Here is a 21,431-nt window from a genome sequence, read left to right on the forward strand (position 1 = left end):
CTTTTTCCTTCCAAACTGCAAGACATGACTCTTAAAAAAGGAATTATGCGTGTATTGAGTCATCATCCTGTATTGAAATATAAAATGTCAAACCTGTAATGGAAAAATGTGCTATTCTGTTGCTATTTGTATTTCAATTTTTTTTTCTGAAACTAGTAGTTCAAAGAGAAAAGATTTAAGAAACATACTATTGAGCATTAACAGACACTCGGAATCAAAATAAAACAGAAAATTTACCATACTTTAAAGTACTACTAAAATAAAGACTTTATTAATGAAAGTCTGCATAATGTGTACATCAAAACAAAAGTGACTACTGATGCCGAATAAAAAACTTTCAGAGAATGTGTACCACGTGATTCAATTTTTTAAATTTTATATATATATATATATATATAAAAGCTATATTATAAATACAAAGCTAAACTATTAGAGTGCTAACAATACTGCTCATACAAAGAAAATTAACAGTAGTAAAATATGAATACATAAGACACTTATTTTTGGTCCTTTTGGAAAAAGAGAACTAAGTTGGGTTTCTTTTTAACATGGCTCCAGCACAAAAATAGAATATGAGATGTAACTGCAACATTCTTAGTGTTTATCCTTGTAATTCTTTAAATGTCACCCGTCATAATAGCAATGAACTCCTCTTGATTTACTGCAGTAAGAAAGAAAATATAAGTCAGAAATACAAATTTTTCACAGGACAATTGTACTATTTTATACTAAGTATTTTTAAATTTTGTATTATACAAAATTGTTAATAAATTGAGACATATTATTTTGCTTTTACTTCTTTGATAGGAAGTTGACCACGTTTATTAAGTAGAACCTCATGAATACAAAAATATATAATGTGATAAACAATATGAATATAATATTAATGACAGAAAAGACATATTATTTAAGTTACAAAAAAGTCTATCATAATGACAATATTTACATACACTAACAAAAATAGTTTTAAAGCTTGAAATTTTTAATTTTTTAAATGGTTAAAAAAGCCTCTTTATTATCTTTATTCTATGAGTTCATTTAGCAATCCCTTCCTTCATAAACAAGTTTAAATCTATCATACATGTACATTAGAATTCTAAAGGAAGAAAATATAGAATTTTTTAAAAAGTCAAATTGTTGTTTGATTTTTTATATATTTAAAAGCCACTTAAAAAATTTGAAAACATCTAGAGTAATAGTAATTTTAAAGGGTACAAATTTAATCTTAATTAGCTAGATAATACAGCAACTATAAAATATAGATGTAAATGCAGAAACCATCACTCATAAAGAGAAAATGTTACCAAAACTATAAATAAAGTTCAGTAAGAACCTACAGTGTATAAAGCACCATATTTAAGAAGGCAACCTAGAAATAGGTAATAATCTTATTAAATAATTTTTAAAACCAATATATACAAATATACACAATTACTAATAGAAATGTTCAGAAAAGAATGCTCCCTCTTTGTAAAACAGGTGATTTCATGGGGTCCAAAACTTAACACATACCTTAACAAAACACTGGTTATGAATGATCATTTTGATAATAATAGTAACACTGAATGAGGAAAAGAAAGATCTGGATTCCAGTCATATCTCTGATACAGAACAGTTCTGTGTCTTAATTTTTTCATCTGAAAATACTGAACTACAAGATTATCTTTTTAGGTTGTTTCTACATGGTAATATATGAAAACATTCCAATGACTCAAACATTTTTAATTGCCTAGTGAATGCCTACACCATCCTAAGAGTTGTGTAATATACCAAAGCAGACACCAGGGTTCCTAATCTACAGTATCTTGAAATTTAAGTGAAGAAGATATTAGGTAATATAAAATTATTTTTAGTTTTCTTAGGAGTAACAATGGTATCATAATTTTGAAAAACAATATCCTTATTCTTAGCAGATGCATGCTAAAATGTGAGGGAGGTCAAGTTCAGGACGTATTTTTCAAATGATCCAGAAAAAAAATACACACTACAGACAATGCAAATACAGTAAAATGTTAACTGCTGAATCTAGGTAGAAGGGGTAGAAGGTATAAAGGTGCGTATTGTACTAAACTAATATTTTTTCCCTCTATGGTTGAGAAAATTCATAATGAAAAGTTAGAAAAATATTAACCAATTAAAACACACTGAGGAGATGAAATATGTACATCAGGAATGAAAAAAATATACTGGTTCCAGTTTTAATAATCATGTAAGTCATGTTTCATACCAGAAACAGAGAACTGCTGTATAAGACAAAACATGATCTATTATTAAAATAATACACATATCTATGTTGAAAAAAATTCCATCATAATGGGAAAAATCATTACTTCTGAGAAAAACTTCGGCAAGAATAAATCTTGATTTGGGCTCTAAAATAAAACATAGGATTTGGTTTGACAGGAAGTGGAAAGAAAGCTAAGGTATGAGAATACCTTCAGCAACATAGTTAAAAAAAGAAATAGTGCAAAAATAAGCTCTAAGAAGTTAAGAAGAATAAGTTGGCCAGAAGCTGGTAATGAACCATGAATCCATGCATTTCAATACTAAACATCTGCAAGACATTATGACACAGTAGAACACATAACCTGTAATATTTTCAATGATCTTACAAATTCTAGTAGTGATCTTTGACTTTCGTATAGCTTCATAACTTTCTCCATCAATCATATATCGAGTTTCTATACTAATAAATCTAGCACAATACCCACACAATAGGCATCTGATAAAATATTTATTGAATCAAACAAATATAACACTTTTCTCCTACACTGCCTCTTTTATTTTATTTTTCATGTTTATTTTTGAAAGAGAGAGAGAGAGCAAGCGAGCATGAGCAGGGAGGGACAGACAGAGAGGGAGTATCACAGAAGTCGAAGCAGGCTATATACAGGCTCTGAGCTGTCCGCACAGAGCCCAACACAGGGCTTGAACTCACAAACCCCACAAACCGTGAGATCATGACCCGAGCAGAAGTCGGACGCTCAACCAACTAAGCCACCCAGGCGCCCCTCCTACACTACCTCTTTAAACAAAATTTTCATAAATCAATCACTTCATTGGGTTAATCTTATTACAGGTATTTTAAATACAGAATTTATTACCTAATAAAGATAAATTATCTACAAATTAAGTAGATTAAGTACCTTAGAGACTACCTGGCTTTAGAGGAAAATTTTAGCAAAATTTAGACAAATTTTAGCATCTGAAGTGACAGTTGAGTCTTTTATTGAATACTGAGTATTGAATATTTTATATACTAAAATAGCATGTAATTTTTAAAATTCCATAAACATAGAAACCTAATTTTATTTTTTAGCATAAGAGGTAACACAGTGTTATGGATAAAAGCATAAACAGGTTATAAATCTCTTGGAACGTTAGTTTCTTCATTTATAGATGCATCCATCTATCCTATGCATTAATATAGATAATACTATATTTACTTCACAAAAGCCATTATGAAAATTAAGTGACATAATACACAATGTAAATGCCAAGCACAGAATCTAACAAGTATTAACTACTAAATAAGTGTTAATACTTATCATAATTATTTAAAAGATGGTCCACTTTGGGTTTTTAAATGTTGATTTTTCCAAAAATATTTACTGTGTTTTACAGATCTTGGGAGTGATAATTGGGAAAGCATTCTTTCTGTATCATTAGCACAGCTCTATTTAGATCTTGCATTATATTTTTTTTTCCTTTAACTCCTTCACTGTATTTATTATTCTAAATACACAATAAACATTTCATTTTCACTGCTCCTAAATACTAAAGTATGAAAAATTCATAAAGACAGAAGAATTACCAAAGTCTACAAAAAAAGACAGCAAGTATTATGATCTTTACTAATTTAACATATACAAAGAAAACAGGTTATATTTAAACAAAACTGCAGCCAAAAGAATCCAAATTAATCAAATTAACAAGTTTTTCTAAAATGCCACTCATACTTTTTCCAAAATAGGCAGGTTTTCATACAGCTACAGAGACCCATGTAAGTTATGGCAATATCCCAAAGCCAGACTAAAAATGGATTACAGTTCATTGTTTCTGAATATGAAAATGTCTTTCAACAATGATTTCCTGGACTTGCCACAATAATAAACTTAGTACATCTTGTTTGAGAAACAGATAATATAAAATAGCTACTATGAATTCTGAAAAAGTGTATTTATCAATTACAAGAGCATTTATAGATATAAATAAAAAACAGTAGTATATGTACGCATGTGCAAGACTATTATTCATATGGTCAAAGACAATATTTGATGCATACACCTAGACCCCATGTAATACTTCAGAAGTCCCTCACCCCCCAGAAATTCAAATCCCAGACTGGATACTAGATTAGATGAATTTAATATGTTAAGAACACCTTCCTCCACTTGCATAAAAGACAAATCTTAACAATAAAAGATTATGCACCACTGTATTATATTTGTAACCAATCTCTTAGAAAAAAAAGAAAAAATGTTACTTGCCTGTTAGTCATTTAAACAAATGACAGTAGGATGCCCAAGCAACAGTTATACAGTGACTTAAAGTAAAGTTAGCATTGAGAACCAAAGTAATGTTTTAAGTAAGTATGCACTAAAATCTTCAAGCAATGGGGCTTGAACTCTTGAGTTTCAAAAGCAACAAACAGAGCGGACTAACAAGAGATGTAAGAAATGGGACACATTTTCTATGCAAAGTTTCGCATTGTTTAAATTTAAGAGGCAGCTTCATAATTAATATTTTCCTCTAATGTCAAATTAAGCTAATACCAAAACCTAATTTGCATGTGCCTAACACAGGAAAAGAAAATAACTCTAATCTTTTGACACAGGTAGTAGCCGTTACTGACGATTTATGAAATAGACATACCAAGATTTTCTATGCTACTTAAGATAGTACCTTTATAAAACAGAGCTGCTTTGAAATTAGTTAGGGTAACAGCCAACAGCTTGGTAAGACACAAAAATTTTTTAAATATGAAGGCAGTGGATACTATCTTTGTTTTAAAAACCATCTTTGTTTTAAATATAAACAGGGGCACTTGGGTGGCTGAGTCCGTTAAGCATCCAACTTCGGCTCAGGTCATGATCTCACGGTTCCTGAGTTTGAGCCCCATGTTGGGCTCTATGCTGACAGTTCATAGCCTGGGGCCTGCTTTAGATTCTAGGTCTCCCTCTCTCTCTGTCCCTCCCCCACCTCTCTCTCTCTCTCAAAAATAAACATTAAAAAATAATTAGACTCTTAAATACAGAGAACTGAGGGTTGTTGAGGGGATGGGGGAGAGGGGAAAATGGGTGATGGGCACTGAGGACACTTGTTGGGATGTGCACTGGGTGTTGTGTGTAAGCAATGAGCCATGGGAATCTACCCCGAAAACCAAGAGCACACTGTGCACGCTGTATGTTAGCCAATTTGACAATAAATTATATTTTAAATAAATAAATAAATATAAATCTATCAATACCCTTCAAAGAACTAGTATTAAAAAAAAAGTTTTATATTCCTTGAATAATATTTACATAAATATGAGAAAGTATAATACACAACTCTAAAGTACAATCTACAAACCTGAACTTATAGCTACTGTCTTACCTCCTTATTAAAGCATGACAGTATTGCCAAAGTAAAGTATGTATTATGTACATATTTATGTATGTATGTATAGGTGATACTCTATCAACATGTATCTACTGTAATACACACTCCTGGGTCAGGGCTTTAAATCAACCAACGTCAGAGCACTCACTGTGTTCAAGAAAATGCAGGAAAATATAAAGATGAGTAAAGATACAAAAAAAGGAAAACAAGTTTCCATTTAGTAATAGGCACCTTCAAATATCTTCCTTTAAAATACTTACAACCACCTGGAAGGTATTACCATTCTCACTTTAATAAATGGGAAACCACAACTCAGAAAACACTGAAAACTCGCACAACATTACAGAGCAACTATGTAAGTGGCAGAGATTCAATTCAAATCCAGATCTGTAGGTTTCCAAAGCCTCAGGCCTTTCACCCTATAGGATTCCATACTGCTCTTAAGGAACTTATAATATATTGGAGAGTTACACATGTAAATAACTAACAGAAGGCATTGTACAGAACTGTCAAATACCGTGTTCCTCTAAATGCTATGGACCCTCAATGGCAGTCTCCATAACTCATACAGAGGCCACCAGAAGAGGCTCGAGAAAATGGAATTTTAAAATGAATCAGAGAGAAAGACTAACATTTTAGCAGACAGAAACTGGCAATTAGAATATTCTAGGATTAAGGAATGGCATGGCATAAAAAAGTGTTTTCAGGGTAGAATATATTTGGTCAAGGCATGTATGTATGGGAGGTGAAAGTTAAAGCAGGACACTGAAGAGCTCAGTAGGAAATAAAACTGGATAGTTAGGGCAGAATCTATCTTAGAGAGCTTTGAAATTTACTCTGTAGGTAGTGAAGAATCATTCAGTGTTCGAAGAGAAGAATGACATCATCAAACCTGTATTTTAAGAAAAGAATGTTATCAAGAAACTAAATTAGAGGGTAGAGGCTCATAGGCATAGAGGGCAATTAGGAGGGTAAAGGGACTGTAGAGTCAGTGAGGGCAGAAACCACATCTGCCTTCCTCATTGTGTAGCAGCACCAGATTGCACTTAAGGCACCATATCCAGCAGGCATTCAAGGAAATAATGAATGGGGCTATAATAACATTCCTACAAAGAAATTAGGGCCAGAACTAGGGCAGCAGCAGTAAACAAAGACATAAAACAGTTTCAAAACATTTGAAGAGTAGAAACAATAGAACTTAGTTACAGTTTAGAAGAGCATGTAGTTTAAGGAAGAAGTCATTAAAGGCTGATGTTTTATGGGTGCCTGGGTGGCTTAGTGGGTTAAGCGTCTGACTCTTGATTTCAGCACCAATGATAATCTCATGGTTTGTGGGACAGAGCCCCGTGACGGGTTCTGTGCTGACAGCACAGAGCCTGCTTGGGATTCTCTCTCCCTCTCTCTCTGCCCCTCCCGACTTTCACACACATGAACACAGTCACTCAATCTCTCTCTAAAAAAATAAACACTTTTTAAAAAGTGGACATTTTTTACCAAGTAGCTGAAATTTTGGTGATGTTCAAAAAGGATTTTGGTGATCCTCAAGGAAAGATTTTGGTGATGCTCAAAAAGTAAAGTACCTTCCTGAAGTGTGGAACTTGATTTTACAACCAGTTTATTTGGTTTTAAAGGTCTGCTTCATTCTAAATTGAATTATGTGAAATGTTTATGCAAAAACCCCACTATAGGGTGAACAACAATTATACCAAATAGAGATACTTTGCAATGAGTCTTGAAAATCATTTGATTTTAGACAAATTTACTATATGCATATATCAGTAATAATACCTAAAATATGTGTTTTACTCAAAACTTACTTTCTCCATCACCATCTTTATCAAATTCTTCTATCATAGCCCGAAGTTCTTCATCACTCATGTTTTCACCCAGTTCTCTGGCAACACGTCGCAAATTTCTCAAGCTTATTTTACCTGAATCATCATCATCAAATAGTTTAAATGCCTTTAATATTTCTTCATGTGGATCTCTTTCCAATATCCAGTCTGTCACTACAGTTAAAAAGAAATTTTAAAAAAAATTTAAAAACACTTCATAATCACAAATGCATTCGTGAAATCAAAAAGTACTAGATGAGAATTAAAGTTGTGAATCTTTCAACATTTAGTTTGATAATAAAATGCCAAATCAGAGCCCAAGAACCCAAAAGGTAAAACTCAAATTATAAAAATCAAATCTGGGTTTTAAAATTTAATCTTTATGTTATCAACAATTCATCCTATTATAAGAGTAAGCAAAACTATCACACACAGAGGCAAAATAAAAAGGACTACATACCATATTTATTTAAGGTCTACCATTATCAAGAATTGTACTAGGCTCCACTAACACCAAACAAAAAAGTCTAGGAGTTTGTAACTTAGCTATAGAGATGGTATATCAACAAAACAATTAAAGCTACTTAGATAAAAGCTGTCTGATGGCTGAACTTAAGCACATTATGGTTCCTTAAATTTAACCCTGTAATAAAGACCAAAAATTCCTGACAAATTCACTGCCATCATCGACAGAGATACAATTTCAGACAGACGAAAATTCTACCGATAGCTTCATGATTTGAGGAAACTCTTGGTTTTCAAAAATATGAAAAGTAGTTACTGAATATGACTGTAGCAAGAACCACCTCTCCCCCTCTGCCCCCCAAAAAACAAAGTCTGGAAAGATCTCTCTAAAATCACGCCCATTTTGTTCACCAAGATAATAACTCTCAAAAAACTACAATTAAAAGTGAGAAATATCAGACTTCAACAGCAATAATATATTCTAATAGATTAAAGGTAGTAATATAGAATAATGTAGTAAACTTAAACACTATTTTTAATATTCACAGTCATTAATCAATAGCCACAACAATAAAAATTAAAGTAACAATCTGTGGTATAAAATTTTTTCAGTTACTAGATAAAAATCTGAAAATATCTAAGTAAACATCTCTGAAGTAATTCTACAAGCTAGTCTACTACTATAACAAAAATTATTTATGACTTTCATCATGCCATTAAAAATAATTCAGTTCTAGTAAGGTTGACAGAATCATTAAAAACTTGCAAATGCTTATAGATGGAAAGTTTAATGCACTCAAAAGGAAAACTACAATTCAAGCCCACAAAAAATTATTGTTGTTTTGCTGTACTATCACTGTATTTGGTTAAGTAAGCTTTAGAGTTAAGTACCTATTTAAGCTAACGTTAAATCATCTACATATACGTTTAATAGTTTTCTATTACCCGTTAATTGTATCCAAAAAGTCTTTCAAGTAACTAATTGAAGTATATTACTATACGTATGCAAATCACCCAAGCTCATAAATATTCAGTCAAAAAGGAGTTGGCATATACACAGCCATAACACCAAAATAAAATACCATGCTTAACTCTATGGCTCATACTCAACTTATTTTGAATTTAGTCCCAACAAAAAAGCAGGACAAGGAAAAAAAAAAGTGTTAAGAAATTTTCTTCACCAATTAAATAATTTACATGACAGGTGAACCAAAAAAGCAGCTTGCTGAGAGTATTAATGTACTTAAAGAAGCAACAGGGTGATGTGGGGAACAGATGGGGCTCCAAGATGTATAAATTCTTATCCCACTAGTGCTTTAATTGTGTTAGTTACTTCAGACTTATGTGTATATATAATCTTTTATCAATACTTTGCCTTAGAATACAACTTTTCTCAGGAATTATAAATACCCATAATTCTGGACAGCTAAAACATGGTATCTTTATGGTGACTCTCCTCCATGCCTTCATGCTCTATTCCTATTCTACAAAGTAGAATTGTAAGAAACACATTTTTTTTTCCAAAGAAAATAAATCAACTAATATACACTTAGGTGACTTCAATCTAATTCACAAATTGCTGTCCATGTAACTTTATTTTCAAATTATACTACCATAAATATACTTCCTAAAAACAGTTAGACCTTACACATTATAAAAATCACTTAAGAACATAGCACATTAGAAAACATCACATTAAAAGTTAAAAAATCATTAAAGGTGCTGCTAGAAATACAGCTTCAACTATATTTCTCACTGCCTTTTGGGGGTTTCTATCCAAAAATACAAGTTATTTTACACTCAACATTTCAGAATTCAAATTCCTCCCACTATCACCAAGATAGCTGTTGTTTTGATGCCTGATCTCAAAAAAGATAACAGCATCATTAACAAATAATCTCTCATATTTGAAGTCTGAACATTTTTTAAGCTGATTAACCTAATCAGCGATTTATTACTACAGTGCTAAGGATACTACCCTTTTTACTCTTAAATGGGCCTCTCTCTTCATTCTCACCACCCTCAGCATAAAAAGTCTATTATTTTCTGTCTCCAGTCTCTCTGCCCTTCAACCCATCTTTAATACTCTCAACAGAGTTACCTTTCTAAAATATATCTTCTCTTCCACAGAAATTGACAATGATCATCTGCTGACTAAATTCCAAGCTCTATATGTGATGCAAGACTACCTATTTGGCCCAATACTATCTTCCACTTCAAACATACTATACTTCCAGTACCACCCTGTTGTTGCTGTTTTCTCTGCCTCCAATGTCTTTCTCTACTGCGTCCCACAATCTTCTCCTTAGGATGAAATCCTATTCACATTCCCAAAGGCCTAAATTAAAAATCCCCTCTGCAAGGTCTTCTTCAATTGCTCCAGGCCAAGAATTGACAATTCTTTTTGTTGTCAAAAAACAGATAGTAAATATTTTAGCCTTTGTGGGGGCATAAGGTCTCTGTCTAAACTACTTTCTCTGCCAACTCCTGCTTTAAACAAAATTATAATTTACCACAGAACACCACAGCTTATTATTACTTACATTTAAATGGTAAGCTCCTTGAAAGACCCTCTTGGTAACTTCTAATTAATTCCCCTCCCTCAACCCAACACAGTACCTAATGCCAAAAAAATCAGCAAATATTTGTTAAATAAGCAAAGCAAAATGGTAATACAATATTCTATTCTAAAGAGGCAATGGAATGTGCCCAAAGATTCTGGTTACGTGTCAGACTTCATCCAGAAATATCTGTGGAACAGTATCCTTCACTAGTAATAGATGATACCTAAAACTAAGACTCAAATGTTCTGATTTTGAGTTATCTGTCCCAAAGTATAAAACATACCTTCATCTGTGGTCAGTTATTATTGAAAAATAATCCACAAATGGAGAGAATACAGAGCTCTTGACTTCAATTTCTAAACAGTAATAAATTTTTATTTGACTGATGGTATTTTCAAGCAGGTCAAAAGCCTAATCTTTGAAAGTCAGAGAGAAGTTTACCCATGGCCATTAATTCTGGAAGAAACCCAGTAATCATGCTCTCTTTTTTTTTAAGTTAATTTATTTATTTTGAGACAGAAGGAGGGAGACAGAGAGAGAGGGGGGAAGAGTAGAGAGAGGGAGAGACAAAGAATCCCAAGGAGGCTCCACATGTCAGTGCAGAGCCAGAGGCGGGGCTCTAACTCATGGACCTGTGAGATCATGACCTGAGCCGAAACCAAGAGACGGAGGCCTAACCTACTGAGCCACCCTCATACCCTGTTATTAACACAGAAAAGATGGAGGGTCAGGAAAAGGTGAATATGGCATGGGACTTTGGCTTCAACTGCTAATAAGATCACAAATTTAAAACTGTATTTACTTAAGATGATATGTTACATAAAATTATTAATGACAATGATATAATGCTTAAAATAGCCTGCAACTATGAAAACAGGGTAATCAGAAAAATATAAATACATGGAATATAATACTTTTTATGTTCCAGTGATGCATGTACAATTATTACGAGGCACTAAAACACAATAAAACAAAGACAATTTTTAAAGTAATACTAACAAATACTTAATAGTACTTACTATAGCTAGGCCCCTTGCTAAGCACTTTACTTATTAACTTATTTATTCCTCACAACCCACAAGATAGCCCCAATTTATAGTTGAGACACAGAGAAGTACAATGACCAAATTATACAGCTAGTAAGTGGCAAAACCAAGATCTGAACCCAAGCAATCTGGTTTCAAACTGTCCATGCCAAGCCACTACATTGTATCAAATGTGCCTGAATTGCAGCTCTTTCCTAATGGTATCATTGTCACTATATCCTAACACCTGTCTATAAATAATCTAAGTTGGAACTTGGACTAAGATCATGAACTATACAAGAGCTTCAATACTGAAAGACTGAAAGAATAAAGATGGCTCTCCTCCTCTCAATAAATCTACCAATTAGAAAAAACGAAACAAAACAAAACCAAAAAACCACACGCAATATGCTTCCCAAAGGGACAACCTGCTTCTCTAAACAGTTATTTCTCAGTGTATAAATTGAAGTTCTTCTGTGTTGTGCTTTCTTTCTCTTTTAGGCTCATCCTTTAATTTCTCTCTTCACTTTCATTTTGAATTTTCAGATTAAAAAAATAAAAACAATGATTTAATGATAGGACTCTATCTTTTCCATATGTACTAACTGCCATTTTTTTTTTTTTTTTTGCTTTGTGTATTGCTTCTTGCTGAATATTTACACAAAAAGTTTCTGTATATGTGTAACTGGATTTGTTCCTAAATTTTTTACATCTCTAAAAACATGAAATGTATATATCATGACCCATATAAAGTGGTTATCAATGGTTTAGAAAATTTATTTAATAAAAACCTGAATATACATACATTCTACGTATAATATTCTACATAATGTATTTAAATTATAATAACAAAGTCCTTGCCTTCCAGAATCTTCTATACTAAAAAGCCTGATATATGCTGTAAATAATTCACTAAAATCAACTGTATAAAATTCAATCATATTAAGCTCATGACACATTATGCTTAGTTGGTTGTTCTACAATGATTTTTCCTGCTTAAGTCTGCCAAATGCCTCCTTTACCACAATCTTCTCTCCACTTGCAACTTTAAACAGATGACTTTATTCACCAAGATCAAGTCACTCAGAGTATATAGACCTTCATAAGCTGTGTCAACCTGAAGGCATGCCCTTCATCTAGAGCCAAAGATAACAAATGCTACAGGTTTTCTCTTCTCCCACTCTGCCAACAAAAATCACACACCAGAATGGTCTTAGGAAATATTTTCCATACAAAAGGATACCAAATTTTCTGTTTTACTCTAAGAAAATAAATTTTTGATCATCCTTTATCATATAATATAAACACATATTACTTAGAAAAACATCCTCCCACAAAAAGTTACACAATAGTTCCTTAGAATCTTTAGAACTAAAGAGAAAATGATAAATTCCACAGGGAAGCTGTAAATCTTATATTTTCTTTGAAATTAAGTAAAAAGAGTGTCCCCCGGCCCCCATATGAGATCCACATTATACCACAATGTTCTATAACAAAATTCCATAACCCAGAGAATTAAAAAAATACTAATATTAACCAGAAAATTTCCTAACAAGTGCTAATTACAAAGACTATTAAAATACACACCAACTTCATTAAAATCTTCAAAGGTGATTTTCCCTGTGGCTTCTCTGTCATAATCTTTAAGAATCTTCAGTACATCAGCTTTTTTTACATCAAACCCCAAGGCTCTCATTGCCACCTTTTGGATTAAAAGGGAAAAGCAAATTATCAAGCACTCTTTCAAAAGAAGTGACTTCTAATTCTTAAGTTTTCAGACTTAAGAGAGGCAAACACATTAATGAAACATTTAATTCTGTTGCATGTTTTATATCTCTAAAAAAACAAAGTGATAGTTTTTCTCCACTACTGAAATTAAATGGCAATTTTTTTCATTTATATATCTTTTATAGGACATACCAATCAAGTGTTTATAAAATACACTATACAATAGGCTGACGTAGTGTACAGATCATTCTACTTATTTTTTAAATGTTTATCTTGAGAGAGAGAATCCCAAGCAGGCTCCACGCCGTCAGCACAGAGCATGATGTGGGGCTCAATCTCAGAAATTATGAGATTATGACCTAAGCTAAAATCAAGAGTCAGGTGCTTAACTGACTTGAGCCACCTAGGCACCCAGTATACAGATCATTTTAACAAGTTATTTGCTCTCAAATGATTAACAACCAAAATGCAAAAAAAAGGCATAGCATGAATATTAAAAATTTATACAACAGAAGAGATAAAAGAATGAAAATAAGAGTTACCATAAGAATCTACACGATTAGTTGTTAAGTAAGTAGTTCAGGTCCCTGAGTTTAAAGAAAAGATCCAAGATCCTGTTTCTGTTAACAAGAAGAGAGACATGACACTGACTAAAGAAGTCTTACTTGGAGAGGTTCCATTTGTTCCCTGATGTATGGATGAAATAAAGTAGAAGGGCAATAAGAAAAGGATGACTGGTATTAAAACAGATACCATAAAAAAGAGGTTTGAGGACAGTGAAGAGAACTGCTTATCTTACCTCAACAGGAAGAGCTCAGGTGGAAGCAAGTGGTTAGCAAATGAGAAAAGGAGCTAGTAGTAAAAGTGTGGAGGGCATTCAATAAAAATTAAAGGAATGTGAACTTTATGCAGTTGATAACGAGGAGCCACTAGTTTTATGAACAATGAACAAAATGAGGAAAGAATTTTAGAAAGATGAACCTGATGGTACTATACAGAGTTAACTAGAAGCTCTAGGTAGGAAATAAGATCCCAAACCAAAATAATAACAATGGCAACAAATGGAAGAGACATTATAAAGCAAGAATGGATCAAAGCTGGGTAAGTAAAAAAATAAATAAAATAAATAAAAAAACAACTAAAGAGCTATTAAAATGTTGCCTTTCTCATTGTGCTAAGTGTGAGATCTATACTATCCTAAACACCAATTTTCCCTTGCATCTTTAGAAATAATTCTAGGCCCTAAAATTGACGTTTTTCCCCATTAGCATCGTGTCAACATCAGACATCATTTATGTTGTCTGCACCAGAGAAAGTACATAAAGAATATACTACTAACATGTTCAAATTAAAAGAGAAATAACACTCTCACAATGTGAAAGAAGAATGAGTCACCAAAAACCAAACAAACAAAAAACAGTGGGAAGAAGAATACAGTAAAAACTGTTTAAATCTTATAGTTTGAAATCTTTTAATTATGTGAATGAAAAATAAGGCCTTACATAGAAATTTATTTTTATATTTAAAACATTATTCATTTTACAATATGAAAAGGAATTTCTAAAAAGATGTTAGGAGTATTATTCAATTTTCTTATAGCATTTAACTGTGAACATTTCAAACGGTTTCATATTTCCAAAACCAGTCAGTTAAAATACTTTAGAAATGTATTTTAACCAATTATCAAAAATGAACATCATTTTAACAGAAAAATATGTATTTTACATTACACTATTACCTTTAATTCATGATAATCTATTGCTTCATCCTTGTCTGTGTCAAATAGTTCAAAAGCATCTTTAATTTCTTGTTTCTGTTCTTCAGAGAGTTCTCTTCTTTTTTTCCTCTTTGTTTTGTCTACCACAAGCTCATTTCTATGAAATGAAAAGAAACAAAGTCTTTTTAGCCTACTTTAATTCTATTCTCCTATGCATCCAGATGATTAAAATGCAACAAAAAAACTAACCGATTGAATAATTTTTTAAATTTCTAAAAAGGAAGTTATGTGGGAGAATCAGAAATCTTCGTACATGAGCCTTGCTCATTCCATAGTCTAAGCTGCTATAAATTTGCACTTTCCAAAAGTGAAAAGTATTACAAGTTATTCAAAGAAATGAAGACCTTTCTTTCCTTCTAGCTTTGCATTTATTCTCACTGATACTACAGAGGAAAAAATCAGAACTTGAATAAAAAACATTGTTTTTATGACAAAAAATCGCCAACAAAAGAACAAAGCATTCATTATTTACATTGCTCTAAACATAGTGTTAAAAAATCAAAGGAAAATTCCTAACTGATGATCGTTATGTATTTGGTTTACTTCTGATATCACTTATAAGTTACCTAAATTTCTACCCAAAGAAGTTTAAAATTTAACAATTAACTTACAAAGTATTTCAGCGTGGTAGGTTACAAGTGATTTAGATTACACATAAGTTTGGCACTTTATTTACAATTTCTTTCATTGATATGTCTAAACAAACCATGAAAACGCCAAAAAAAAAAAAAAAAAAGAGTATTTGTGCTAATTTTCTATAATAAAGTGAAGAGTCTATGGTTTTGTAAATCTCACTTGTAAATTTAGATTTAGTCTCTCATAAACTCTGGCAACTTTTTTAAAGGAAATTTTATTTTAAAAGCCAGAAATGTCCTCCTTAAGAGATACTGATCTTAGCGTTCCAAAATTTCAAATGCCGCTGCAACATCTGCATAAAAACAAGTTTTGAAACCCAACAAACTCATAAAACTTTAAAATGTAAAACTCGGGTTGATTTCAGTAAAACGTTATCTATTTGCCTGTATTTTGTTCTCTAAAATCTACAACAAAGGCAAGAGATGATTAGAAAGTGACCGAAGACGTACAATAAATAAAGCTGAGGAAAATCGGTTTATACCAGCTCGAACATTTCCCGGGGTCATTTTCTCTGAAAGGCCAAGTCCACAACAGACCTACAACTGACCCCACGCAAGGCTCCCACAGGAATCTCCTAACCGAAGGCGGCACCAGTTTAGAGAGGGGTATCTAGCTATTTTTAAGGTATTGACGTCTACACGGGGCTGGGGGCAATAGACGGGGGGTTAGAGGTCGCAAGTGAAGGAAAGGTAAAGAAACTAAAAAATTTGAAAAATCTTAAGAGATTACCAATTAAAGTCATTAAAATGGGTCTCCGGTTATACCTTAATATAGGACCCTAGCAGAAGAGCAGTGAGGGGTTAATGTAAATATGATGACAGCACTGCCGCTGAGGTGGGGCCGTAGACCAGGAAGGAGGAGCTGAACTAAGGGATGCTCCATGGCCTGATTTCTCGCAGAAAAACCGCGAGAAGAAACATCGCGATATTTCACTCCCTCCTCGCAACGAAAACAGCCCATCTTTTTGGTGGTGCAAAGCCCAACGCACTGATAGACGTGTCTACCTCAGCAGAAATGCACGGGGCTCATCACCTGCGACACACCACGGCCCCCAGAGTGAGGGGTCCGGGCCCGGGAACGCTGGCCGAGACTCCTCTCCCTCGTCCCAAACTGCATCCCCTTCCTCGCCTCGGCCCCAACTGCCTCCCTTCCACACACACCCGCCCTGGGGCCCGCTGCGAGGTGTGGAGAGCTTTGCGGCCTCCTCATTACCGACCTCAGAGCTAAACTCATTTTCTCTTCGGACAGAGACGTTCCGCTCAAGAACGACCTTAACGCCCTACCCAAGGCAGCACGACTTCCACAAGCCGTTCAACAGACACCAACGACCTCAGCGGCCTCAAGGACCTCCCACAAGGTAGACACTTCTGAGCCGGATTGGTTGACATTGTTAATGTCCTGCCCTTTGAGGCGGAAGCGTCATTCGTCCTCTTCTCTCATTGGGTGTATCTAGCGTCAATCAAAGAAACCTCTCCTCCCTCTTGGTCTCTTGCCCCTCCTCCCGCCCTTTAGATTGGCCTGTTGCGGTTTCCCCAAATCCTTTGCGTAGCGAGGGTCTGGATATTTGCGTGGTAGAGGGAGGTTGGTAGCTGGACCTCGCCTCACGCAAGGAGGCCTGTAATCTGTGGCGCTTGTCCGGAGACAAGACGGACAGCTCCGAGGGAAAGGAAGGAAGGGAGAAGAGGCACGCTGTGGGCTATCCTCAGTCTAGAAGGAGGGAGTAGCCGGGGAATGAGGTCTGCCAAATTTGGCTTCGCCATGTTCTAAAACTTTGGGTGGGGGTTCTAAAACACAGGCTTAAACATCCTTTTCTCCCATTCTGATTTTAGTAGATATGAATCTGCATTCTTTTTTTCTTACAAACTGGCCAAGTGATTCTAAATCAGTTGCTCTGGGTTATTTTTGTGTAATTATTGGGTTGGATTATTAGGCTACTTACGGTGAAGCTGTACTTCACCTTCTCTTAGCTCTCTTTCTCCTTGATTTGTCGATAATGTCCTTTATTTTCCAGGGTTGTAAGCTGCTTATACACATTATCGTATACCTTCACTTCAAAACTAACTTCTTGAAGCTCATTTGGGTAATTAATTTGTTTACTTGTTCGACACTCCTCCTAAGGAAAGCTGACTTCCTTAAAGTGCACGATTTCATCTTTCATTTGACGCTATTCCTAGTGCCTAATACAATGCCTCATGCATAGGTGCTCAATAAATATTTGTTGCCTTGAATGGAATCTTGCTGTGAAAACCCACAAAGCACTGAACTAAACTGTAAACTTCATAAAGAAATGAAATAGCTTGAATGTGGGGGTCGAGCAGGGGAAGGGGGAAGGTACGTAAACACTATGGTGTATGTATGAAAGATATATATGTGTTTCAAGGAGGATAGGAGAGAAGAAAGTCTTCTTGAAGGATTTGACATATATGTTAGGCCTAGAAGGATAAGCTAAGTTTGAACAAGTAAAACTAGTATGCTAGTATAACTCTAAAAATTAAAGGTTAGGCGCCCCTGGGTAGCTCAGCGGGTTAAGTGTGGGACTTTTGGTTTGCACCGGGATCATGATCTAAAGGTTTGTGGGAGGGAGCCTTGAGTTGGGCTCTGAGCTTACAACATAGAGCCTGCTTGGGATTCTCTCTCTCTTCCTCTCTCAAATAATACAATAAACTTTTAAAAAAATAATTAAAATTAAAAGTTAAAGGATAGCTGCCCAAAAAACAAAAGTAGAAAACTTACCCTTTTAAAGTACTTTCATAAATCACCTTTGAGTCTAAATGGAAAGGGAATACTGCCACTAAAAAGGTTTTTGGTCCTTTAAAAGGGAGTTTGGGGCGCCTGACTGGCTCAGTCTGTAGCGCATATGACTCTTGATCTTGGGTTGGTGAGTTCAAGCCCCACATTGGGCATGGAACTTAAACTTTAAGAAAATTAAAAATAAAAGAGAGGTTTACAAATTATTAAAATACTTGATACATCTTCTTGCTGCCAGTAAATACCAAATGAAATGGTCACTTTTCAAGGAAAACATAACTTAAAAAAGGTAGAAAACTGAATTAGGTCAGTAAGTATAGATAGGACTGAATGATAGGATGCCACCAAAGATTTGTGCCACAAAATAAAAAGGTATCCAGCCCGCTCAGTTATGAGCGAGTTAAAAATTCGTGAGGAGCTAATTATTGTGCTTTAAACTCAAAACACGATGAAAAGTTTCTTGAGTATTGAAGCTAGCACAACCCATAGCATCCTCAAAAGCATTTAAAATCACTGAATGCCCCACAGTGAGAGTGTATGTGGTGCTCACCATTGTGTGTGCGTAGCTCATATTTGATGTTCATTGATGAACATATGTGCAAAAATTTTAGATGTTGGCAAAATCAATTTGGTATTGTCTTAAAGGAACATTTCACTATAACCAAACAGTTTATTCTTAAAATGCAAAGATAGTTCAAAATAAAAATCTGTATTCATCATAATGCTACATTAAGGAGATTGCCTCCAAAAAACCACGGGAAACTATTCAGAATCCATTTCTAATAAAATACATATTAATCAGCTCTAGAAGGTACATTTTTAACTTGAGCAACATACTTGACAAAGGCTAGTATTTCTTAAACATGGTACCTGAAACACTAGAATTTTGTGGGATGTTTATGGTCATTTCATGAAGAATGAGTTTTGTGGGCAAATAATTTGGGAAAATAGATTTTTAAATGTTAAACTAAAATGTTTGCTACAGGATATCCTACTAACAGAATGACAGGAAAGTTAATCATCACTTCTGCATAGTAGTGAGAATTAGTGACAATTCCATTCCTTGCTATAAGAGAAAAAAAACCTCTAGGTGAAAAACTATGTACCCTGATAAAAACTAGGGGTCAGATCATCTATTACTAAACTAAGCTAGGGGATTAGCAACTCTGCCACAGACACCATTAAAATAGTTAGCAACACTGTCTTTGAAATTCTAATCAATGATATAATAAACAAGAAAAAGAAGTGACATATAAAATTAACATTAAGTGTGGATAATATGTTTACCTGGAAAAATCCAAGAGTATCAAACTATTAGAATTGAAAAAAGAATTCAATAAAGTAGATGATTTTCAGAAAAACTTACAAAATCAACAAACAATTGCAAGTTAATAATAGCCTTATGAAATTCCTACCAATAAACTTGAAATCTGTAGGATCAGAAGGAAGAAAATCACAAAATTTTACTAAAAAATATGAGATTTGAATAAATTGATACAGAAGCTTTTCTCCTAGATGGGATGAGTCATTATTGTAAAACTGTTGATTATACTCTAGATTTATCTGTAAATTTAATATAATCAAAATGAAAATTCTCAATTTTTTTCTTGAATGTAATAAAAGTTCTTGTAAGGATCATCTCAAAAATTGCATAAAAATATTACAAAATGGTGAAAAAGAATAGTAATAGAAAAATCACTCTACAGGATATTAAAATGTATTTGCTGCTATGGTAATCAAAATAATAAATCCAGAGACAGAACCAAAAGTAGATAGAACTTGTGGTTTAAGAAGATAGAAGCCTTAGTATTTGTTTAGTCTTCCTCCTGAAACTTTAATAAAACAATAGCTGAGAAATAATTTTTTTTAAGTTTTATTTTATTTGTTTGAGGCAGGCAGAGATAGCAAGAGGGGGAAGGGCAGTAGGTGAGTGAGAGAATCCCAAGAGATCATGACCTGAGCCAAAACCAAGAGTCAGACATGAACCTACTAAGCCACACAGGCACCCTAAGAAATTTCTAATACTGAAGTGATCTGGAGAGCTACCATTAGCATAATAGGTATTTCAAAAAATACCTGAAAGATCAAGCAATATGGAAGCCTGTTGACAAATGAGGTAGATCATCAAAGTGGCAACTCCTCAGAATTTGCAGGTGACTAAAGCTTCACAGAGAGTTGATCTGCCTGACAGTCCAGGAAAGACGCTAGGCTTAGAGTTGTCTGGCACAGTAGAGGGTGGAAATGAGAAGAGGGCTGAATACAGAATTTAAAAGCTCTTTAGGAAAAGTACTGCACTTGAATTCTTCCAGATTCCCCTCCCCAGTATTTTCTTCATGTCTACCTCGAACCCCAATCTTAAGAATGAATGAAGAATCAAAAACCGTCAGAAATAAGAAGAAAATCAGCAGCATGAATGATAAAACTAAGGAAAACAACTATCTAGGAAGACTCAGAGTCAGCTTAGGAATCAAAATTCATAATATTAAGCTTCCTAAGAGGTAGTCAAGAAAAAACTGTTTTAGAGAACAGCATACTCTGAAACAGTAACATTCTGATAATAATAAAAGCCTGTTAAACATATGATCGATGAAGTCAAAAATGTAATAGAATGATGAGATGATTTCACTGAGGAAATATTCCAGAACTTAAAACTTTTAGGCAAAAACATGGAAAAATTGGAAAAACATGGAGAATTAACCCAATAGATCCATCATATGACTAATAAGAATTCCAGAAACAGCAACAAATGGAGAAGAGGCAGAAAAATAACAAAAACGTAACTGAAGAAATATTCTAAGAACCTAAAAATTAGTACAAGTTTTCAGATTGGTAGGACATGCCTCATACTGAGCAAACTAAAATGGTAAAAGAATCAACTTATCAGTAAGACACTTCATTTTTTAAAAATATTTTTAACCTTATTTTGAGAGAGAGCGAGCAGTGGAGGGGCAGAGAGAGAAGGGAAAGAAAATCCCAAGCAGGCTCCAATACTGTCAGCGCAGAGCCCAACATGGGGCGTGAACTCACAAACTGGGAGATCATGACCTGA

At 33.9% G+C, this 21,431-nt stretch overlaps 1 protein-coding gene across 1 annotated transcript; it reads right to left on the bottom strand.

The window, feature by feature from the left end:
* Positions 1-242: 242 nt before the first annotated feature.
* On the bottom strand, positions 243-16,981 carry CETN3 (centrin 3). The gene is made up of 5 exons (XM_042943193.1): positions 16,851-16,981; positions 14,960-15,095; positions 13,081-13,195; positions 7,422-7,613; positions 243-661 (listed from the first exon to the last, which is right to left on the bottom strand). The coding sequence occupies exons 1-5, from the start codon at positions 16,865-16,867 to the stop codon at positions 618-620; spliced, it is 504 nt and encodes a 167-aa protein (XP_042799127.1). The 5' UTR covers positions 16,868-16,981; the 3' UTR covers positions 243-617.
* Positions 16,982-21,431: the final 4,450 nt, after the last annotated feature.

The sequence above is a fragment of the Panthera leo genome, chromosome A1, assembly GCF_018350215.1.
Source record: "Panthera leo isolate Ple1 chromosome A1, P.leo_Ple1_pat1.1, whole genome shotgun sequence".
NCBI lineage: Eukaryota > Metazoa > Chordata > Mammalia > Carnivora > Felidae > Panthera > Panthera leo.